Genomic DNA, 22,894 nt, shown 5'->3' with positions numbered 1-22,894 from the left:
GAACCAAACCACATTATGGGTTTTGATTCGTGCATGGAGGCACTGTCATGTTGAAACAAGAAAGGGCCTTCCCATAACTGTTCACATAAAGTTAGCAGCAGCGCTGTCATCTAAATCAGCTCCCAACCTCAGGGTCTGGGCCCTCTGGTGGGTCATAACAGAATACTGAGGGGGTTTATTTGGCCTTTTTTATTTGGACTTAAATCTTAACTTTGCTGTTCTCTGGTAAAATGTTGGCTAGTTTTTTCCTCTGTTATCCTCTAACCATTATTCACATTAAACAATCTGAGTGGGGGAGTTACTGCTTACAATTCATGGAGATAGCAACATGTGACAACATGTTTATTGTAAGAGGTCACAAGCCAAAAAATCACTGGTCTAAAATATCAATGTATGCTATAGCATTAAGATTTCCTTAAGTTGGAACTAAATGGGTGAATCCCAAATATAAAAACAGCCCCAGATCAGAGGTAGGCTACGCAAAACAGTGGTGTCCACATACTATTGGCCATGGCCGTGGGTATTGAATGGCCTCAAGTAGCTGACTCAATCCTAAACCAGCCTGTTTTTTTGCTACAAATATTTCGCTGGTGAGATGTGTAATGTGCTGATACAGGTTAAAAAACACTGAGAATCATGTGCTAAAGGCAGGAAACAGCATGCACATCCAAAATTTAGAATAAGCTGCACAAGAGTAATTCTGCTCCAGGTTTTTGTTCAATGTTTCATGAAAGTCTGTTTATGAGCTTGTTAGAAATTTACATCCCAGGTGTTTAAAAACTCTGCACACTCTTTACTTTTTCATTACAGATCACAAGGATAGTTTACCAAGTTTTAAGACTGCGTATATTCTTCATCATAAAAATTGCTCAGTGGCGGAAAGGAGACTCCTCTAATGCTATCTCCACCACACCATGCTTTGTTGGTTTGGGTTAGATTAGATTTAAATTAGGAAAAGTTGAACGTCCTCTATGATATGTCTTGCTCAATATCTTATTTCCTGCTCATTTTCAGCCTCAATTACTCTATTCCACCATCAAGTCAGACTGAATTTAAAGTCACATCAGCAGTTAGGCATCTTCTCATTGGGCTGCAGATACAGCTGAAGAGTTTCCAAAATGAAATATTCAGTGATCAAGAGATTTGGCATTTTCAAAACACATTAACGTCGTTGAATATTTTAAGACTGGTTTGAAAAACGTACATCCCTGACAGTTAAATCATCTATATTTTTGAACTGCTGACAGACTCATTGCGAGTAACATCCTTCACTGAAAATAGATATGAAGTGTTTGGAAATGAGTGCCTTCAGTTCTCCTCTGGCTTTATTCTCTACAAAGAGCCTGAAATTACATTGACAGCTGACAGTCGGCTCGCCGTGTTCTAGCCGGCATTGTTTACTGGGTTTGTTAAAATGCATTAATACGTGTTGTCTGTCTGTCTGTTGTGTTTCAGGCATTAAACCGTACCCCAAGTTCACAGCAGTCATCCACGCTGTCTCCCCACTGGTGTCCCAGTCCCAGCCCATACTCAAGCTCCTGGCAGCTGTGGCCAAGTCCCAGTACTGTGCACAGGTAACGGATCTGTGTGTGTGTTTGTGTGAGTCTTCACTGCAGCATCCCCCACAATCCTCCACTGATCTCCACCTTGTGACTCCTTAAATTGCACCACATTATGTGGCTCATACGGCTGTTCTGCGATCACATTTCCCAACCAGAGCAACAGCAGAGCTCATCCTCCAGTCTGTGCGTGTATGTTTATGTGTATGTGTGTGTGTGTGTGTGTGTTAACTGCAGTGGATTGAATTAGAGCGGCAGTTTGTAACGGTGCTACATCTGTCTCCATGGCAGCGAAACCCCCTTCAGCACAGCTGGAGACGGCAAGTATTGATTCCCCTGTTTGCTCCTTACCAGTGCGGGAAATGAAATGGAATTTCCTCCCCAATGGCTGTTTTTGTGTGTGTGTGTGTGTGTGTGTGTGTGAGTGTGTGGATGTGTATGTGTGTGTGTCTTTGTTTGTTTTTTTCACCAGCACAGTGTATGAGTAAGCGAGTTTGTGTTTTGCGTAGGAGTGATGCATTTCCGTGCGGAGTGCCATGTGTGAGTGTCCAGTTCTATCATTGTGTGTTGAAACAGGAGTTATGTGTGTGAGTGTAATTGTTCTGGCAGTGGTATATACCCGTACAGTATGAATGTGTTTTTTTGTTGTTTTTTTTTAACGTAGGCGGCATCCTTGTTTGTGTGTGTATTTTGTGTCTGAGGTTGTGTGTAGTTGTGTACATGCTGTCCATGTGAGCGGCAACATGCCGACTCTGCATTCCCCTGTGTGTACCACTGCGTATTGTTTTTGCTTCTAGTGTCAGTATGATGGTTCCAGCTCTGACATCAAAACCCTACTTGGTTCAATACCTTATTTTGGGGAATATGAACCCATTGTTTTACAAATGATTTTATTTCATTTAACAAAAGGTGGTGCTAGATCCTACACTTCCCATAATGCTAATTAGTTGCATTTTTTGATAGAACTTTCCTACCTACATCCTTCAACTAGAACTGGAAAAGCTCCTACAGAGTCATTATGTAACTGTTTTCACAGGCTGAGTGGTACTTCTCATGGCTGTTACACTGACTTTTAAGTGTAAAATCAGTGGACTGCTTGTTTAAATGTTGACCAAACACAGTACATAAATACAAGAACATAATCATAATAAATGTAGTCTAATTCAACAAAAATAATTTTACTTTTTACAGTTTATTTAGTTAAACAATCTCCACTCAAGGTCAACTTACTGATATTGTGATGTGGTAAGTATTTAGTAAGTGGACCTTGAGTGGAGATTGTTTTATTAACAGTCGAGCCCAATTTTTATGCGTGGAACATCTACAACTTCATGACAACTGAGCAAACATGATGAACATGCAAGCAAGTGGACCTTTTTCAACTAGTAAAGTAAAATTCATCACTTCAAGTCACAATTGCTCGATCAAAAATAAGTAAAGATTACAGAACTGAGTGAGCAGTTAATTCCAGCCGCCAGTGCTTGACAAATTATGATAATCTCCACTATACACACATTTTAGTCAATACAGAAAAGTGTCAAGGTCTGATATTCAGCCCCATCTCAGAGTGGTAAAACCCGACCACGCACCTCATTATCAGCACAGTTTATAGCAGACACACTCTCTCATTACAGCAGGTTGGATGAGTAAACTCTGCCGCCTTCTTATTTTTTATAGGAGTGCTTTTGTGTTTGCATTCTTCAGGCTGTGCATGCAAAGTGGAGAGCCAGGTACACAGCCACTCTCAGAGTACAGAGAAGAGGGGGGAGGTGGAGATGCTGGAGTACGAGTGGATGAGGAAAGGGATATAAATAAATGAATGGAAGTGAGAGAATGAAGGAACACAGAGGGTGGAGGAGGCTAAATTGGACGCAAGAAAGCTTTTGAGGTGCGTTCTGACACTGTGTACCTCCTGCTGCGCGCGTACGCTTGTGTGGCAATGTGTGCACGACACACACATTTCTTCCATGCGTGCTGCATATACATCAACAGTCTCTTCACTATTCTCCACACATGCAGGCCTACGTACACAATGCCACCATCAGCGCCCGGAGAGGGCTGGTGAGCTGACAGAGACACCATCTGTCTTTCGAATCAAACAGGAATAGAAGCCTGTAAGAGTGGATCAACGTGTTTCTCAGCTGTGAGTGTGTGTGGAGATCCAGACTGTATACCTGTTGTTATCTTGCAGTGACAAGCACTTTTTTTGTGCAGATTGTGAGGAGATAAATTTGCAATTCATCAAACAGCTGTATGTCTCTCTGTCTTTGTCTTATACAAGTGACACATAAACATCTTCAGTCTAGCTCACTCCACAAACACACAGCTGCTGTAGTCACCTGGGAACAACCTCAACACAGACAATTGGCTCCCAGCTCATAATTTGGCAGGTCCAGTCAGGGTGCAGAGCCCCCGAGGGGAACCGCTGCATGTGATGTAGTTAATGTCAGAATAATGTGAAACTTTATTGATCCCTGCAGGGAAATTCTTGTGGTTTTGCTTCCATCAGGGTATGTCTGAGCACAGTGTCAGCTACAGCTCTGAACAGTGGAGCTGGGGTGGATTCATTTACTGACTTGTTCAAGGACATTTCAGCAGGGCAGATGTTAGCTGACACACAGCAACTGAACACTACAGGACTAGATGTTGATGATATGTCTCCCTCATGTTTACTTATCACCAGTTGGATATCAATCCCTCACACTTTCAGGCAATAGTAAGAGACCAAAATGTGTTAAATATAGTTGTTGGTTGCACTGTGTAATATATATAAATATTGAGTGAATTGTTTATGGATTCAGCTGTTCCACAATACATTGCACAACAGCGATGGAGGAGCTTGAAGTGAAAACATGGCAGATGGTAGTGTTACAGCTCAAGGCAAAGTTCAGAAAACACCAGACTTGTAAATTGTAGAAAATACATTTTTCTTAGCTATTTGTAAAGTTTTCAGGTTTGAAAATGCGTTGCAGTGTTGTGAAGTTGATGTTTGATTTATCTTCCATCCTTACGTGCTTCCTTATCAGTACAAGCATAACTAAAACTGCCAAAATAGTGGACTGTCTTGCACACTTTATAGTATTATACAGCACTGAATATACTGATTGTGTATAATGTCAAACTGGTTGAACTGTAACTTTATTGAAAAATGTCACATTTTTTTGAAGAGTTCTTTTTGACCACTGACCGTTAGCTAAGCCACACCCCGTAGTTACTGTTGCTATGTCTGCAAAGATTTACATTCTAGAATGTTAACATTGATAACAATGGCAGATTAGTGCTCAGATTTCTTAGTGAACAGGAGGGTGATTTCAAACGAAACTGTAGCCAGCCTACATTCTAATGTGTCCACCTGACTTGTTTTAAAAGGTAAATTACGTAAAAATGTTCTTAAATATGCACTTGATGGCTCCGTGGTAAATGACTGAAGCTAAAGCTGCTGATCCATTTGTATGGATTTGAATGGCAGTGTATTTAGTCATAGTATTATAAGATCAGGGTTTTTATTTCATCGTATCATAATCCTATTTGGCTGCCTAGCTTACATTAACATTAGCTTAAACTCTTTTAAACATAACCTGTAACCTATTTACAGTCTATGCCTGTAACCCTACAAAGTAATGTAGCTAGCTGATGAAATGCTAACTCTTGGTTTTGGAAGTAACCCTCAGTAGTAGGTGTCATAATTGCTCAACATGCTAACAATCATACCTTATGTAAGAGCTGATAAACATCATTTAATCTATTATTTACACATTTTCTCGTATTTTCATTTTTGAAAAGGCCAAGAAAACTCTCATTAAATTCATAATATTGGTTTTTGTAGCCACATGCACACCAAATTCAACATATGGACAAATTTAAGGTTGACAGGTCCTGCTATACTACAGCTGCTAAGCTATGATTAGGCTGCTGTTCCAAAGAAGAGTTTAACTAACAGCAATTGTGTCACCTAAACTACATTAAATTTAAGATGCATGAGAGGATTGAGCTGTATAAATGTATGTAAGGTCAGAGAGGAGTCATGTTGTGTGTGTGTGTGTGTGTTTCTCATCAAACATTAATGAGGTCTGCTGTCGCAGCGCAGTGAACGGGGGCGGTTAACTTCATGTGACATTTCCTTGTTGCCTGACCTGCAGGTCGCTGAACAGAAGTGCAAGTCATATAAAACATGATATGTGTGTGGCTGAAGAATAAGCCTTGTTAATGTAAAACATCAAATAACTGGAGGTGAAGGGTGGAGATCATGTGGGTAGGAGAATGTGTTCAGCAACATGTTGTACTATAATAAATACAACTTGACGATGTGGCGTGATTGGTTATGGACTGAACTGTACAAACCATTCTGGAAACATAATTGGAAATATTTTATCACTTCAGTTGCCCTTCTGGCTCTTTAACATTCAATCAGGCTGTAATAAGGTGACATTTGCCAGCTGCAGGGCACGTAAATGTCACATGTTCAGTGGGTTGGTTCAACAACAAGCTGTGTTATTTTTGGTCAGAAGAAATCAAATTAGATACAATACAGGTGTTTGGTGCAGGTAATAATTACTTTCTGTATTACATCTCTCAGATCATTGTCCTGTGGAACTGTGACAAGCCTCTCCCCGCAAAGCACCGCTGGCCTGCCACCTCAGTGCCCGTCATCGTCATCGAGGGAGAGAATAAGGTGAGCCTCAACACACGCACTCCTCCACTCAGTTACCTCAGAGGTGTGATCACTATCATATCTAATTGCGCAGCTCATCTTATGCTTATTTTTAAACTGTGAAGTTACTGTGTCTTGGCACATTTTATTCAGTGTTAGAGTTTCTGGGAGTTAATGAGTTTCGATTTGTGCTGCACTGATTCCATTAAAGGACAGTTTGTGTGGTTTTAATTAAAGCTCAGTAATGGGAATAATATGCAATGGGAAAAAAAGCGTAGCTGAAAGGCTAATGCATATTGTTAGGAAAGATAAAGAGGCAATAATGGGTAAGTGCATATACATAGTAGCATTTATTTATTTTAATGTATTTACTGCTGTTTATTCTTTATTTTAATCATAACTAAATATTTAATTAGCTGAAGAAAGTGACAAAAATCTCTCAGGAGAAATAAGTTATAGTTGAGTAATATAGAATGATACTACAAACATGCCCAGCAGACAACTTACAGCATTTATTTTATTGTGTTTGAGGTTTGATTTTTCTTTATGTGTTTAATAACTCGTGATCCTCTCATCATCCATGCAGCCATTTTAAAAGTCGTGATTACAAAATCTATATTTAAATATAGATTTTTTTTGGGCTGCAAACCTCATTTTCATTATCTGCTGATTACTTTCTGTATTGATTGTTTGGTCTGTAAGATGAAAACAGTGAAATAGAGCAAATGCCCATCCAGGGTGATGTCTTTAAATTTCCTTTGTTTTGTTCAACCAACAATCAAAAACCGAGAGAAACAGTAAATCACTTAAGGAAAAATCACTTCTTTTAAAGTTACATATTTGAGTTTAATTCCAGAATCTTCAGAGCAGAATATTTTTTTCATGCAAATATGGAAAAAATCTCATACTACAGTGTGAGCAAAGGCTTAAATATGACTCAGAGCTATTTAAAAAAACTGTAGTGTGCATATTATATCAATTTTCTCAGCATGTCAATTTAGCAAGACATTGTTTTTTCTTCTGTTCTTATAACTGACACTGTCACTGGAGAAATATGAAATATATTTTTCTGTTTTGTTTTGCTTTTTAACCCTCAAGCCAGGCATAAACCAGAGCCCTGAGCTATGAGCATGCCTCAGTGGCATTTATTTTGACAGCCTTATTAGGCTTTTATGCTCAAGGCTTTGCCCTGTGGAAGGGTTTCTCTTTATCTTGACATCACTGTGACCTCTCCTCGTACAAGTCAAAGGTCAGACATGGACACACAGAGTGATATTTGCCTCTGAACGCTGATCCGAGCTTAGTTTGACAGTTTCCAAGTTCTGGAAACGTTTATTTCTGAGAGGGAAAGCAGGATCTGGTTGCTCATCTGTATTCCCAGACATCAGACTCATCCGCCACTGTCCTCTCCCCGCTCACTCGTGAGGACTTAACTTCACCTGCCAATCAGAGGAAGTGCTTTTCACATCAGTGTCAGTCACCCGGCGGTAGGCTGGGTTTATGGTTTACCTCTCCCCGTGGCTCTTGAGTGGTTTCTCCCAAGCTGTCAATCACAGCGGGAGGGCTGTGTGTGTCACTGTGTGTCCATGAAAAGTGAGCAGAACGGGCTTAGCTTAGCGCATTGACGTTGTGAGCGTGTGTTTTTGTCTGTATGTGTGTGTGGGTGGGTGCGCGCGCCAGGCAGCCTGTGGTTTGTTGTGGTTGTGGCGGGTTCTGTGTTTACCATGGCGAGCCAAGCTGTGTTCCTCCACCCCACAGAGGGAGGGAGAGCGAGAACGTTTTTCATCCCTTTCGCCTTTTTTCCTGCCACTTTATTCTTTATCCCCTCTTTCTCTTTCATCCTCTTCCTCACTCACAGAACCTCTTTATCGTTTCTCTTTCTTTCATCTTCTTTTTCCCCTCTCTTCATCACTGCATCATCATCAAGTTCCCTCAGTGCACCTTCCTTGCCGCTAATTTTTCAAGATTATTTAGATGTTTCATATTTTATTTATTCAGTCAACTGTTCAATTTTATTTTCTGTGAATTTAATTTCTTTTCCAAACACACGTCAGCTTCCACACTGCTAGGAATAAAAACTGGATGAGAATTAATATATTTTGTTTCATTCTAAAAAGCATGAATTGAAAGTGAACATGTTTACAGGTTTCTAAAATTCCCAACCTTGACATCATTCTTCTCAAATGTAATTATAGCTTTGCCTTCTTTCACTTCTTCTTTCACTTCCTCACTTATGCCTGTTTGACTTTATATTTCTTCCTGTTTGCATCTCTCAGCTCAATGCATAATTTGTGCTCTTGCAGCAAGAAATGTAATCTCTAGATGAAATGTTTTTGTTTTTAAAACCTGGGCCATATCCTAATAAATGAGTCCAGTCTAACTGCTGCATTTGTCATGCTAACCTTGCACTTACTGACTTGGTTGTAGAGCATACCCCTCTGTGCCTTAGAGCTCCATTGTTTTCCAAAAAATACGAAGAAAACCACAGAACTGTAAAAACTCAGTAGAGCACTAAATGTGTATTAATCCGCAACTGAAAATAGTCCCAAACAAATGCACTGCTGTTTGAGTTACATTTACTAAAAACAACAGTGCCCAGCTGTTTTAGTACATTTAATAAACTATAATCAAAGATTGACATAATCAGGAGGAACAGATGTGCTTGGGGCTGAGTGACACAGACAGGGTGACATTGTTAGTTTTGGTCTTTTCATGGGATTTGTTGACAATACAAAAAAAAAAAAAAAAACATAGAACAACACCAATCTCATCCTTGAACCAAAACTCATCTCTTCCTCCTTCTGTCCTTCCCTCTGTCATCCTTTCTGTCTCTCTGGCGCAGTGGCCAAAAAGCTGGTTTATGACTGTTGGTTTAAGCCGCGTGAGAATCCCAGCAGCGCTTAATATGGTTTACACACACTGGTGGTCCTCCACTGTCCTTTCTCTCTCCCATTCTCCTCTGCTGCTGTCCTTCAGAGAGGAGGTGAAGTGCTGGAGGCAGATTCCTGCTGTAAGAGCACACATTCCTGGGGAGCACCAGGAAGCCCCAGGCTAATATGTCGCACTTCTAACATTACAAACCATCTGGGGGTTTGAAACACCAGCCTCTCATCCTCTCCTCCTCTCCGTCTCTTTTTCCTTTTTGCTGTTTGTCTCACTGTCACTTGTCTCCTGTCTTGTTCTCTCTCCTCCTGCTCTTCGTTGGTATTCTCTCTTACACATTCTGGTAGAGAACAAGTGGAAAACATGGAGCGAAGAGATGGGATTGTTTTGTTTCTCCCTCCATGCCCGCAGGACATAATAGCAGTAATGATGAGAGGGAGGGTACCGCCTCTCCTCTTTCCTCTCCACTCTCATTTTCTGTCTCCTTTTCCTCGTCCATAAACACGACTGTCACTCACACGCAGCGCCTCTTTCACCCTGTTAGAATACGAGCGACAGTCCAAACGTTCAGCTGCTGTTGTTGCCTCTGGAGTGTTTTTAGAGAGAGGAGATGACATTTGACCCGACCAATGGCTGGCATCAGCCTCAACAGCACTTTCAGAGCTCCACTGTGAGTGATGAAGTGGGGGCAAGGAAGGTGGATCCACAGTGCACCAACAGAAAACTTATCCCAATTTAAGCCATTTAGATACACTAGTGGCATGCTTGAATGGCTAATCCTTTGGTTGGACCACCACTCTGGCCGGTGATCCCCTGACTTTTCAGACTATTATCACTGTAATCCAGTGAGATATCTCAACATCCACTGGATGGATTGGCAAGGTTTTGGTACAGACATTCATGATTCCCTGACTTCTTCCTCTTGTGCCACCATGAGATTCACATTTGTGGTTTTTAGTGAAGTGTCTTGGTAACTATTAGACAGATTGCCATGAAATTTTCTACAGATACTCATGTTCCCCACATAATCACTTGTGGTTGTAGAGCCTTGTTTCCTTCTCTTAGTTCAAAGGGTAACATATCGTCTGGCACCAGAAAACATGAGTGAAAAGATATGTAGTGGTGAAGTGTTTTTCAACCCGGGTATTATTAAATTAAGATGTCAAACAGCATAAAATGGCTGAAACACAGTTTTCTTTATTATGCTGGTTAAAACAACTGTTATATGTATTTAAGTTCAATCTGCTTTTCTTCTTCATGTTGTTAAACTCATCTGAAATCTATATTTCTAGAGTAAAAGAAAAGTGTTGAAAAAGAAAGTTTTAAATTCCACACACTGTCAGAATAAAGATGATTAGAAAGGCAAAGTTTTAGTCATGGACCTTTTGTGAGACATGACGTGGATAAAAGATGAATAGAGCTGAGTCACAAACACCTGCGATCATTAGCTCACTTAAGGATTTAAGGATTGTAATTTCTCAGAGGTGTTTGTGATTTGACTCCCCGTCTAATGGATTGTTGCACCTGTGGTTCTTGTGCTTCTAATAAACTGAATCCAACACCTCCTTTTTATCTGTGTAAACTAAAACTCTTTTAGTTTTGGACTGTGGGTCAGATAAAGCATGTAATTTGAAGACATCACTCTGGCCTCCAGGAGACAGTGATGGACAATTTTCACTGTAATGATATTTTACACGGTTACTAGTTTATTGGCAATAAAAGCAATCATTAGTCGCGGTGCTGGATAACAGGCTTTACACAGCTCATCAGGGAAGGTGTGTATTCTTACATTCCCTCTCGCCGTGTGTCGCTGCCCCCAGCTGTAGGAGTGATGAAGACCTGTTGAGAGTGAGGTCACCCTGCTGGAGCGCAGCAGGCAGGCAGGTGTTTATAGAGAAACAAGGTCAACACTGACTATTCTTAAATGTAAATGTAACAGCTTTTCAGTGCAGATGGTGTTTTAAGAGAACAAGTTTTCATACAGAGGCCCGACCTTCAGAGCTGTGCCAAATAGCTCTACAGGTGTGAGTGTACATACACAGATCCGCCACAGCATTAAAACCAGTTGCAGTATACATAAAGATATATGCAGTATATATATATATATATATATATATATATATATATATATATGTACATATATACTGATACATCTGCATACATAGATATATATACTACATATACAGTCCAAACATCTGAGACCACTCAGACTTCTGGACCACACTGTACATTAAAACCTGGTAACTGTTTTTAATTTAGTGGCTGTGTATCTGGGTATTTCGTGTGTCTACATCCATTAAAGCTACAGTATATATTCATTAGATTCTTGTTTGCGTGGGAGGTTGTTTGAGTTCAAGCACATATCCAGTCCACAATACACTCAGACTTCCGTCAAACGAAAAGCTGCTGTTTTCTCATCCGAGCTCATCACGGCAACAGTCCAAAGACTTCCCGTCAAAATATCCTCAAGACGTTGATCTTTCCATCCACCCACCAGGCCGCGGCCACCATCTCTCCCTGCTTCCAGTAAATATTCAAGGACTATCGTGTGTTATACAGTTTGGTTTCATCCACCATTAAATATACATATTCTGTTTTCGACTGTGGAGGAGAAGAAAAGCAAATTTGTGCCATATGCAGGACACATGACTCACACTGCATGTGTCTGCCTGCATTTATATGTTTCTATTGATCTAAAAGAGACAGACGACTCTGCAGCAGTAATAGAAACATGTATCAGCATTTTATCACTGCTGAAAACAACAAGGAGCAGCATGCAGTAAAAAGTAGGATATTGGCTTTTCTCTTCCTCTCTGTGTGTGCTGCTGTTTGTTGATTTCGTGACTTGTTGTCTCCCCTGAATCCCATGAATTTATGAGGACCCATTAAAAATGCATACAGTGGGTATTGGAAGCAAAAACAGTTTTTATTCTAAAATTTATCTCAAGGTGAGGCTCTCGATTTACCAGTAGAGCTGCTCTCTGACTCACAAGCTTTGAGTGGTGAACAAAAAATGAGATGTCAGGATGGCGGGGCTCCTCCTTAAAGCAGCTATGATCAATATTTGTATATTAGCAATGGATCATCTGACTATTTTTATGTGAAAGGACTCGTGACAAAACCACTTCCCCTCTGCAGTTCCCCTCAGTTCTACTTGACATATTAGCATCTTTCAGCTCATTGTTCTGCCCTTTACTGTTTTGATTCAGTCTCACAGCTCTAATATCATCGCTTTTAGCCGCATTAGGCAGCTGTTTTCAGGAAAATAAGCTCTAAAAACCAACTTACTGAGCATCGAATGAGAGACAGCCAAGGTTAGCAGCTAGCTTGTAAACTTAGTTGAACATTTAACAGCTGAAAAGCTAATGAAAAGCTATTAAAAGCTAATTAATGGAGACCAACAGCAGTATTGGACCAGAATGATGACTCCAAATAGATGCTAATGTTACTCTGACAATGCATGCAGCTGTTTGCTGTATCTATATGGAGGGCATTAATAAGTCAGTGTTTTATTTACAGCTCATCTCCAAGTGGCCATATTGCAGGTCAAAAGAAAGTTGGAAGGATCCCTACATTTTACCAGCTGAGAAATAAGCAAATTGAGTCACCATTAAAAAAAAAAGAGTCTGTCGTTAAAAATGCAGCCATCCGCTGATGTTAGATACAAAATCTAATCATTTGAAAGTAACCCTCATGGTGTGTTTCCATGGAAACATTAATATCATGTTCAATCAAGTTCACTGGGAGCTGTCAACTGTGTGAATGAAAGCAATGAAAAAGGGACATGTCCAAGATTTCAGTCCATAACAATAGCTTTACTTTTCAGATGCCTGTCACTTCTTCAGCTACTTTAATCTGCTCCATCCAACCGAATGATGATGAATTAATGCTGTTTAAAGAGGGAAATCCAACTGTCATTGGTCTTATTGTGTGGTTGTAACCCTGGCGCTCTGTGTCTCCCCCTGCAGGTGATGAGCAGCCGCTTCTTGCCCTACGAGACCATAGTGACCGACGCTGTCCTCAGCCTGGACGAGGACACAGTGTTAACCACCACAGAGGTATCTTGTAATATAATAAAATAAGAGAAGAATAGAAAGCTCCTCTCCCTCCTCTCTGCCTCAATAGTCTGGTACTCTTGAGACAAAACAAAGTTGCAGTCTCTCTCCATGTACCAAATGCAACTCTCTGATTGCATTTTCTCTCAATTTTTTAAAAACTTTCTTTCTTTTTGTCCCTGGTGTTTTCAAGTTATCGCTCTGCAGCTCGATTCTTAAATCACTTTAACTACTCCAACTTTCTCTCCCCAAGCCTTACTTTTTTCCTCCTCCTCTCATGTGCCTTTCTTTCTCCACCTCCATTTCTTTCCCTTTTCTCTTTTTCTTTCCATTTTCCACCTCACTTTTTTTTTGGTGCTCATAATCACACTGTACCTCTCAAATCCCCCTGTTCGAGAGCATTGTTGTTATGGGCATTTTTGTTCCACATGCTGTCGGGACTGTTTGCTGTTTTTCCCGGGGACACGTATTGGCGCAGCACCATGGGAAGCCAGATGCTGCCTTGAACGGTGTAGAATTAGATCTCATGAAGGCTGTTTGTGCGGAGGATCAAGATGGCAAAGCAGAGCTGGCAATGAATGGAAATCCAGCCCTGAAAAACTGAACCGACCCATGTTTCTCCCACGAAGACATTTGGTTCATGATCACAAACAATCCCTGAAGTTTTAGAATTCAGGCAACATCAATGCCAGTGCAAGTTAAGAGAGAAATTAAGTGACAGATTTCTGAGCGGTCTCCCCACTCTTCCCATCATATCTTTCACAATAAAAGCTCTCCTTAAAGAATTTCGCCTACATTTTTGAACAGTCAAACCTTTTAATAAGACTCACATAAGACTCCCGTATCCTGGTTCATACAGAAAATAGGTAGAATTATAATCGCACCATTGGAATATTTTTCCCGTTGACTATACTATAATTCAAATACCTTTTTTTTTTCACTCTCTCTTTTCCTTTGGGACTCGTGCATATGCACAAATTCTGTCAGGAAGAGCAGATAAAAATTATGTTTATTATGATTTGTGGTGGATTTTTACTTAAATACTCATTAATACAGGCATCTTCTCAGTGTGGTGTAGTGTTGTAATATGTGGTGTAACGCAGAGCAAGCTGTTTGTGGAGCCACCAAGGCCTTTGTGATGTTTTCATCTAATTATTTGATTGAATGCTTTGATCGCCGCCACAGACGTTTGCTGTAGGCAGCTGCTTAGGAAAGACTGCTTTGTGTTTGATGAGCTTTTGCCTCTGTTGTATTTTCTCTGAAGTGTGTTTGAGTGTGCAGTTCCTTTGTTAATTCTTCCCATAGTCACTTTCATTTACTGTCTTTTTTTCTACACAATATATACTATAAATACACACAATAAACACAGATTTTTTCAGGTATAGGCAGAGATGATGTAGTACCACTTTCTAATAAGGCATCCTTTCATCCAAGTTTTAAAATTGGTTAATCCATTTATTTATGAATACTTTGTAGATCAGTTTTATAAGCTTTATGTTTATCCTTTGAATTTGGTAATTGTGTGGTCATAAATGTTGGAAATCAATTAATATATGATTGTGGGTTTAGGTGAAATAACTAAGAATAACATGTATGTGGTTCAGATACTTCAGTTAAAGTCATGGATTAATGCTTAAAAGTAGTCAGCTAAAAGTAATGAATGATGGTAGAAAAAAATGACAGTGATGATGGAAGAGTGCCTGAGCTCATCTGACAAAATATGTTGGTAACCACTGCATTAGGGTGTCTGTGTGTGTCTGCTCTAAAAAGATCAATTTAACAACCAGCTGGAGGAGGATAAACACCATCTAATGGGATTTCTTTCACAACCTGGCAACCCAGAAGTTATTATCAGTGGCTTGTAACTGATATTTAAAGCATAAGTTAATTAGTTATTAACCATGAATTATGCCACTTGTTAAACCCTCTTTACAAAGGGCTAGAAAGTGGTACCCATTATGCATATCATAGATGTTCTGCACCGTGATATGTTCTGTGAGCTTCGTATCTTTCTCTGCCCAGGTGGACTTTGCCTTTACAGTCTGGCAGAGTTTTCCGGAGCGCATTGTTGGTTACCCCGCCCGCAGCCACTTCTGGGACAGCAACAAGGAGCGCTGGGGCTACACATCCAAATGGACCAACGATTATTCGATGGTGCTGACTGGGGCCGCCATCTACCACAGGTACAGTACCACAACACAATTGTAGATAATGACTAAAACTCTCCGTTCCAGTACTGTACATCTGTTTACCTCAACGTGAAAAAGCTTTCAGTGTTTTGCTCTACTCTGCTGTTTTCTTTCATGCTCCAAACCTCTGTTCTGTTCCCCTTCTGTTATACGGGGATCACAGCTTCGCTCTACTCTGCTCTCCAGTGTTCAGTTGTCTGTCTTTTGATACAACACTTTGATGCAGTGATCTGTAGATTATGAAAGTAGGTGTTATGTTCAGTGTAGCACAGCCTCAGGAAACTGTGTTTTTACACTGGGTATGTTTTATCCAAAAAAATGTCAATTTGTCTGCTACACAGCGTTCCTGCATTTAGTTAAACTACAGCCCTGTCAGCTTTAATATGGCTTCACTCAGCTGTGATGGGAACAGTCCATTAATCTGAAGTCAGCCAATCACTGCAGCCCAGCGCTTAATCACTTTCAATAAGTCCATCATTCAATCCATCCAGGGACTTGAAGAATTAGTCAGTTGCTGAATCCAAAGTTTAACCCAAGGGCTTGAACCTGTAATATAAACGTATCTAAAATTTGTGATGCATTTAAAGTAAGTTCTGCACACTTTTTTCTTTCAGCCATCTTTAAAGGTCTGAAATTGTGAGGTTATTCAGCCTCACAGTGATGTTTTTAGGTGTTAATCTTGATCAGGGATACAACTGACTATGCTTTTAAAATAATAATAATAATGTTCCAGTTTCCCAGAGCCCTGGGTGATGCTTTAAAAACTCTCGTCTTATCTGACCAACAATCCAGACCTGTGGTGTTTTTGCTTAAAATCTCTGCTAATTCATTTCTGTTGATTGACTGCTTCAGCTCTAATCCTGAACAATACTATCTATCAGGGGTAGAATGTATTTTATGTTGGCAAATGAAGATGTGTCAGGTCTGAAGAGTCTAAAAGGATGATGAAAGCCAAAGATGAAAGCCAAAAATGCGATCCAACAAAATTAATTTTTATCACAGACGTTTTAAAAGGGAGGCCTTGAAAAACATGGTGTATCAACAAACCTTTTAATCTGTTCAACTTTTAGTATCTTTTGGGTTTTTGCTTTGGTTCTGTGCCACAAGCACACACAAAATGTATTTGAGAGTGGACATGTTGTCTGCTCTGTCAAAGCCTTTTTTGTGTCCCTGGGTAAAAACATAAACATGCATTTTTGCAAAAACATGCCTCAGCCCTCAGACTTAAATGTCTTCCTGATGGGAACAACAGACAGTTCTCATGAGGACTGACACACCCAGATATTTTCCCTCTTCTAATTCTATCTCCTTTGTGGCCTCTCTTCCAGGTATTACCATTACCTGTACACCAACTACTTGCCGACTAGTCTGAAGAACATGGTGGATCAGCTGGCCAACTGTGAGGATATCCTGATGAACTTCCTGGTCTCTGCTGTCACTAAACTGCCACCCATCAAGGTCACACAGAAGAAACAGTATAAGGAGACCATGATGGGGCAGGTAAGAGTGTATTGAAACCCTCCTCGTGACTGGATCCATGTCATTTTTATGGCTTTTTTATGTAGACGACTAATAATAATAAAGAGCTGGTAGTCCAATACAGGACAGCCACATTTGAGAGAATTGGCCTGCATAAAAAGAAAACCTCATTACAGGCTGTGATTGAACTAGTAACCATTTTACAACCACAGATATAAAACATGCATATTATACAGTCCTCTTCGATTTTATCCTGCCTTTGTATAAGTCGTGAATTCATGCTGAAGCCAGTGTTGTTTTCTTCCCATCATGTGTGTGTGTCACGGCCTTTCAGCTGGAGTGAACTCTCGCTGCTTTATGGACAGCATGAATTATTCCCTTAAAGTTCTCTTGTACGGCCCATGGGTAAACAGGACAAGTCACTAACCGCGGAGAGACAAAAACACAGACAGGAGTTGCGGCCGACTTAAAGCATTACATCACGGTTTCTAGTCGGGTTCCAGCCTCCCAAATATAGAGTATGATCCAGCTGATGATTTATTGAGAAACACTAATGTCATTCAGTAATGCTTTTCTCTTGTCACAGATTATGACTGACTGAAAGAATGCAGATGATTGTCACTGTCAGTCTTTTTTACATTGAGAACGTCTCCTTCCCGCCAATGCTCCAAAGCTGTGGTTTTTTCTGGCATACCCTCACATTCCCACAGTCCCTACAAAACAAGTACTTTCATTGACACCAGTCACATTCCACATGTGTTTGTTACAGTCAACCCTTTGGACTGACAGAAAGCTGGACCATAACCATTTAACAATTACTTTTAGCTAGCTACTGCAAGTGTTTACTTTTAGCTATTTCAACTTTTCATCTATTGTTTTGAGCTCACTATTTCAACTGTTTATCCATGATGTTTAGCTAACTGTTCAGATTTGTCTGCCTGCTAGCTAACTAGTTTTTATGCACTCTCAATTGCAACACGTGGTGTTTAGGGTTACAACTGACTCAGGTTGGTGGGAGGTCAGCAACACACCAATTTCTGATTCTATGTGGATGTGCATTTCCCTCCTTAACACACATAAAATCATGATTTCTAATATTCCACATTAGTTGAGATACTCCACCATCTTTCACTGCAGAAGTGCCCTCTGAAATTCAGTTACCATGGTTGAGAATCACTGACATAAAGCAATCATTATTCAACTGCTCTCTTGTTTTTCTTCCCCCTCTTCTTCACTCCCAACAGTCTTCGAGGGCTTCTCGTTGGGCCGATCCAGACCACTTCGCCCAGCGACAGACATGCATGAACAAGTTCGCCAGCTGGTTTGGCGCCATGCCGCTGGTCCACTCTCAGATGAGACTGGACCCCGTCCTGTTCAAGGACCAGGTCTCCATCCTCCGCAAGAAATACAGGGACATTGAGAGGCTCTGACAGGACCGGCGCCCCCTTGGGGGAGACCCCACACAGGGGGAGGCGCGAGAGACTGACTCAGTGGAGAGTAGAAGGAGTAGTAGGACTACAGCAGGATGGACAGGGAGCGACACAGCTCTGTCTTCCACCCAGCACATTGCCAATGTCCACAGCGCCGCTGCTGCCAGAACTTGACGTGGGAAGGGATGAACAGGAAGCAAGCAGATGGCATTTGGATTTGAAAAACACAAACAAAAAACGCAAACACAGACAGACAAAGAGGAGTACACAAACTGATGGACAAGCCAAACAGTACTGTATGTTTCGCAAATGTGCAAACACACAGCACACACTACTGACGACGAGAACTCTTGAATAGAATATTTTTTTGTACAACACGAACAAGGACGACATTGACTTTCCTGCTCTTTCGGCACATGTGCAGGACGGTAGAAGAGGGAAGGTGTCCATGATCGCTAACCTGGCAACCCCCACCCACTACAAATCCTACTGGTCACCCCTAGCAACCCCAGTCTGCATCAGGACATTTTACTGGACTCACTACCAAACCCCTGCTTTATATAGCCTGGGAAACACTGTTCTTTAGTTGGTTTGATATCATTGTACAAATCCAGCTCTCAGTATCACTGTTGACCCTTTTCCCTCACGGAGAGGTTTTGAATCGGAGCGTCATCAGTTTTTAATATTCTCCTTTTCCAGGCGGGGGAAGTAAACAGCAGTGTCCAACCTGTTATTACAAGGTTTTTCTTGGAGAAGCAGCCATTATTTTCTGATATTCTCATCTATCGTCGCACATCTTTGAGCCTCAAATCTAAAAACATCCTGTCTGTCCTATCCTTGGCTCATTCCTTGATGTGCTGATATGGCTTTTATAATGGTCTATCTGCTTCCCTGTTATCACTAAGATAAGTTAGAAAAACATCTTGTTTTTATATCCTATTTTCCTCTCATACTCACCATGGCAGTTGTACTTTTCTTATCTTTTTTTCCCACTTACTTTCATCATCTTTTATTTCCCCCTTCAAACTCTCTGTACTTTCAGTCTTCTGTGCAAGTGTGTGTCTGTGTGTGTGTGTGTGTGTGTGTATGTGTACAGAGCCTTGAAAAGTTGGCTCATCCAACCATAAGCTCAAGCGGAGTACATTTTCCCTCCGTTGGAATGAGTGAAATGAACATTTCTGGATGAAATGGAGCAGAACGCTGCATTCTAACCCAAACTTGTTTCGCCCGTTTTTTTTTGGTTTTTTTTCCTTCTTCCTGCAAGGCCTCAGAGCACTATCCTCACAGGGAGAAAATTTCAGACTATAGCAGGTCTTTAGTGACGAGCATCATTTCACAGGAGTGCTTGTAGAGAGATTTTTTTAAACGCTGAGTGCATCAGTGCCATTCTGACATCAGGGTCTGCCTTTAAAAATTGTTTATTGCACATCACGTTGCCTACATCAGTTTCAGATGCCTGGACACTCTCCTGTTGAAATATTCTGGTCATCAGTCCAATGTGGCTCTCCTGCTGCCATGATTTTTTTTTCTTTCTTTTTTTGCCGTGACATATCAGAGAACCTCAGAGCCATTAAATTGACAAAAGGTTTTCTCCTCCATTTGTCAGGCAGAGATACGTTTGGGCTTCAATTAGGTAAACCTATTTCATTTAGAGTGCTGTTTTTTCCCCGGGGACAAGCTGTTGATAAAACACTCTAACATTATGGACCATTGTGTTTGTGACCCACAAACATGACCCTCTGGCTAATGCTAGCCTTGGGAGGACAGCTTTTTCTTTTTCCCCAAACCCCAACACATCCTCCCCTGTGGTTGTGCTTGTCCATTACTTGTAACAACTACTTCACATTACTGTTGTATCCACATCAAACCGCCTGACATTTTGCACCTTAAATTACTTTATTGATATCAGACAACCAGATCAAAATGCTAAAATAACCAGCTTTCTCAGCCTTTAATTGATCATTTCAAAGAAAAAGGGCTGTCTGAGAAAATGGCTGCTCCACGCTGTCATTAGGTCTGCGTGCGGCCGAGAGCACAGACAGTCCACTCACACCATTTAGTCTGCAGACACTTGAATGAAAGCGGCGTGCTTTTAGTGGCCTTTCTGTCAGGCAGGCATTCAACATAATGTCTCAGCCAAAGCTTTTCAGTGCGCATGTTAATCAGTAGCTGTCATCATCAATATCAATGTCACATATTCAATGAATGGTTTACTTTCAGCGTTTCTCATTCATTTGTTTATGTTTTGTTCTACAAAGAGTTTATATAAAATGTATTGGAAAGCCTTTACAGTGTCAACAAGGGTGACACTCATGCTTTTGAAGTGTCATGTACAATACCACAGCAAAGCTACTCTGTTTCAGTATATCAAAACCAGCAGGACCATCATATGTTTTTTTTTCCTCACATATAATGTTTGTATTTACATTCTGGGACTTTTTTTGCCAGGAGAGATTTATGATCTGTTTAATGTGGAGTCATAACAAAAAGTGTTCGATCATCTTTGGTATGTGACTCTGGGAAAAACATAGTCCTCATTTGGTCTGCATCTGTTCCCTATTTCATCTACAGTGAACCATATTGTTTGAATCCATATCAAGCCTTTTATGTCTGATTGTTTGAATCACTGTTGTTAATCATCTCAAGAGAATGGCATCCCCCAGCTTTGCAAAAAAAAAAAAAACACCACCCATTTCAAATCCCTGCAACTCTCAGCACTGTACATAGACATATATTTATTTTTTGGAAGAAAAAAAAAGACTGTGTACGATTTGAGATGACGTGGCACGAACATGAGACTGATCCTGCATCGCTGAGGGGAGTTAATGGTATTTATTCATTTTATTTTCGACACGCTGTGCACATTAATCCACGCAGATGCCGATACACAGCTCTTATTACGTTTCACTCTGCATTGGTTTTCCAGGGAAACATCTATCACACTCGCTTCGCTTTCTAATACAGAGCTCCCCGAGAGAGAAAGAGAGAGAGGGGGAATGTTTTCGGAGTTGTGGTAGTAGTAGTTTTAACTCCTGAAAAGATTGCATACACCAGTGATCTAGGATTGGATTGGGCTGCACCATCTTGGCTCTCCACGGGAGTCAAATTGCAAAGTCCCAATAAAGACTACGCCAACTGAAACATGGAAAATAATAAGCAGCTGCGTCCCCTGTACCAGATGGAAACATTTTCAGATTTGCAGTAACATCTTCCCCTAATGCATTACAATAATGGATCTGGGGCTCTGACACAGTTGTGTTTAAATTGCCTCTTTTCACAGCTTGGTTTCAGGTCAGATAACTTGGCAACAGAAATTGTCCCATCTTTCAGTTGGCACGCCGTACAGTTTATAATGGAGTTCAGAGTGTGATCGATGCGAGTTAGGCCACAAGGAAAACCTCTGCATCCACTCAAACGCCTGTCATTTGATCGGGAGAGACATTATGCAAGTTGTCGCTGTGTGCTTCAACACAGATGGAAGAAGGTTTACCCAAAATGCGCCAGGCAGTTGGTGTTTATAGTGACGGCGGCATGTGTTCTGGAAACTAGTCTGTTCTTGATTTGTGCCTTTTATCAACATTTGAGTTCTTGACATGCCGAGCACTGTCTGTCCCTGACTGTTTCCATAAAGACGGGCAGCAATAGCACCAATGTGCAGGGCCTGAACAGCCCTGCCCTTCATACACTGGATGAGACACAGCTTCCATTCTCTTGATATAACACCCCGTTTTCATCTTTGTGTTCGGACACTGTTGCTAAGGCGACCACGCATGACCACTTCCTGTTTGGGATTATTTATCAGTGATTTGGCTTTATTGCATTACCAATCAGCAGTAATATCTGTTGATCTGTAAGGACTCGGTCAAAACCCAGCTGTCCTGATGCCTTCTCCTCCCTCCTACCTTGTAATTAACGGAAGACTTTTATAGAGGTCACAAATGAAATAGATAAATGCCAATTTTGTAAGAATGATTTATAAAAAAAATAAACTCATATTTGATGATAAATGCATCTCTTTGTGTCATTCTTTAACAGGCTGTGTGTGGGAAAGATCCTTCAGTTTGTATTAGGCTTTTCTCTGTGTGGGCCAAAAAGAAGACTGAAGATGAACTGATTAAAATCCTTTGGAAATTACAGGATATCATACACAACAGTGTCATTTTTCCCCAAACAATGATGATGATGACATGATAAGAGGGTGTGGTGACACAAGGAGACTGATGGTTTGTGTTTGTGCGTGATTGCCCTGCACATTTGTATTTACTTCATTTTTTTGCAACAACATGTGCATGGACAAGTACTCAGCCCCTGACCTCTACCTCAGCTGAATGAGAACACACTCCATTTGTACAGTAATAATAGTCCCACAATGCTGCATTGCCCTCGGAGATATAATAACCACCCCTGTATTAGACCACTGAGGAGGGGTTTATTAGTCACTACTCAGTGCATTGATTTTTTTTCTACTCGGCTGAAAGCCTTCTCACTGCTCCAATGCTGCATCTGTCCTTCTGTGTCTCCCAGAGGACAACAGCCTCATAAACACATCTTAGATATGACCCTGGCTTTGCTCTGAATTATTAAACACACCCATATCAGACACTGATATTCTCATATGTATCTCTGACCAGTGTGAAAAGTGGTGCCA

At 40.8% G+C, this 22,894-nt stretch overlaps 1 protein-coding gene across 1 annotated transcript in view; it reads left to right on the top strand.

Annotated features, from left to right (window-relative positions):
• Positions 1-22,253, top strand: part of LOC108889677 (exostosin-1b-like) — a gene marked incomplete at its 5' end in the record, with an annotated part of 31,775 nt that extends 9,522 nt beyond the window's left edge. Inside the window, 6 exon segments of the mRNA XM_018686270.2 lie at positions 1,456-1,574; positions 6,136-6,231; positions 13,062-13,151; positions 15,171-15,331; positions 16,666-16,837; positions 18,061-22,253. Of these exon segments, the coding sequence (XP_018541786.1) occupies positions 1,456-1,574; positions 6,136-6,231; positions 13,062-13,151; positions 15,171-15,331; positions 16,666-16,837; positions 18,061-18,246 (824 nt within the window).
• Between the last annotated feature and the right edge of the window lie 641 nt (positions 22,254-22,894).

Source organism: Lates calcarifer, unplaced genomic scaffold (assembly GCF_001640805.2).
Source record: "Lates calcarifer isolate ASB-BC8 unplaced genomic scaffold, TLL_Latcal_v3 _unitig_1608_quiver_1941, whole genome shotgun sequence".
NCBI classification, from domain to species: domain Eukaryota; kingdom Metazoa; phylum Chordata; class Actinopteri; family Centropomidae; genus Lates; species Lates calcarifer.
Note: the sequence above shows the minus strand (reverse complement) of the source record. Positions and strands in the feature narration are given on the sequence as shown.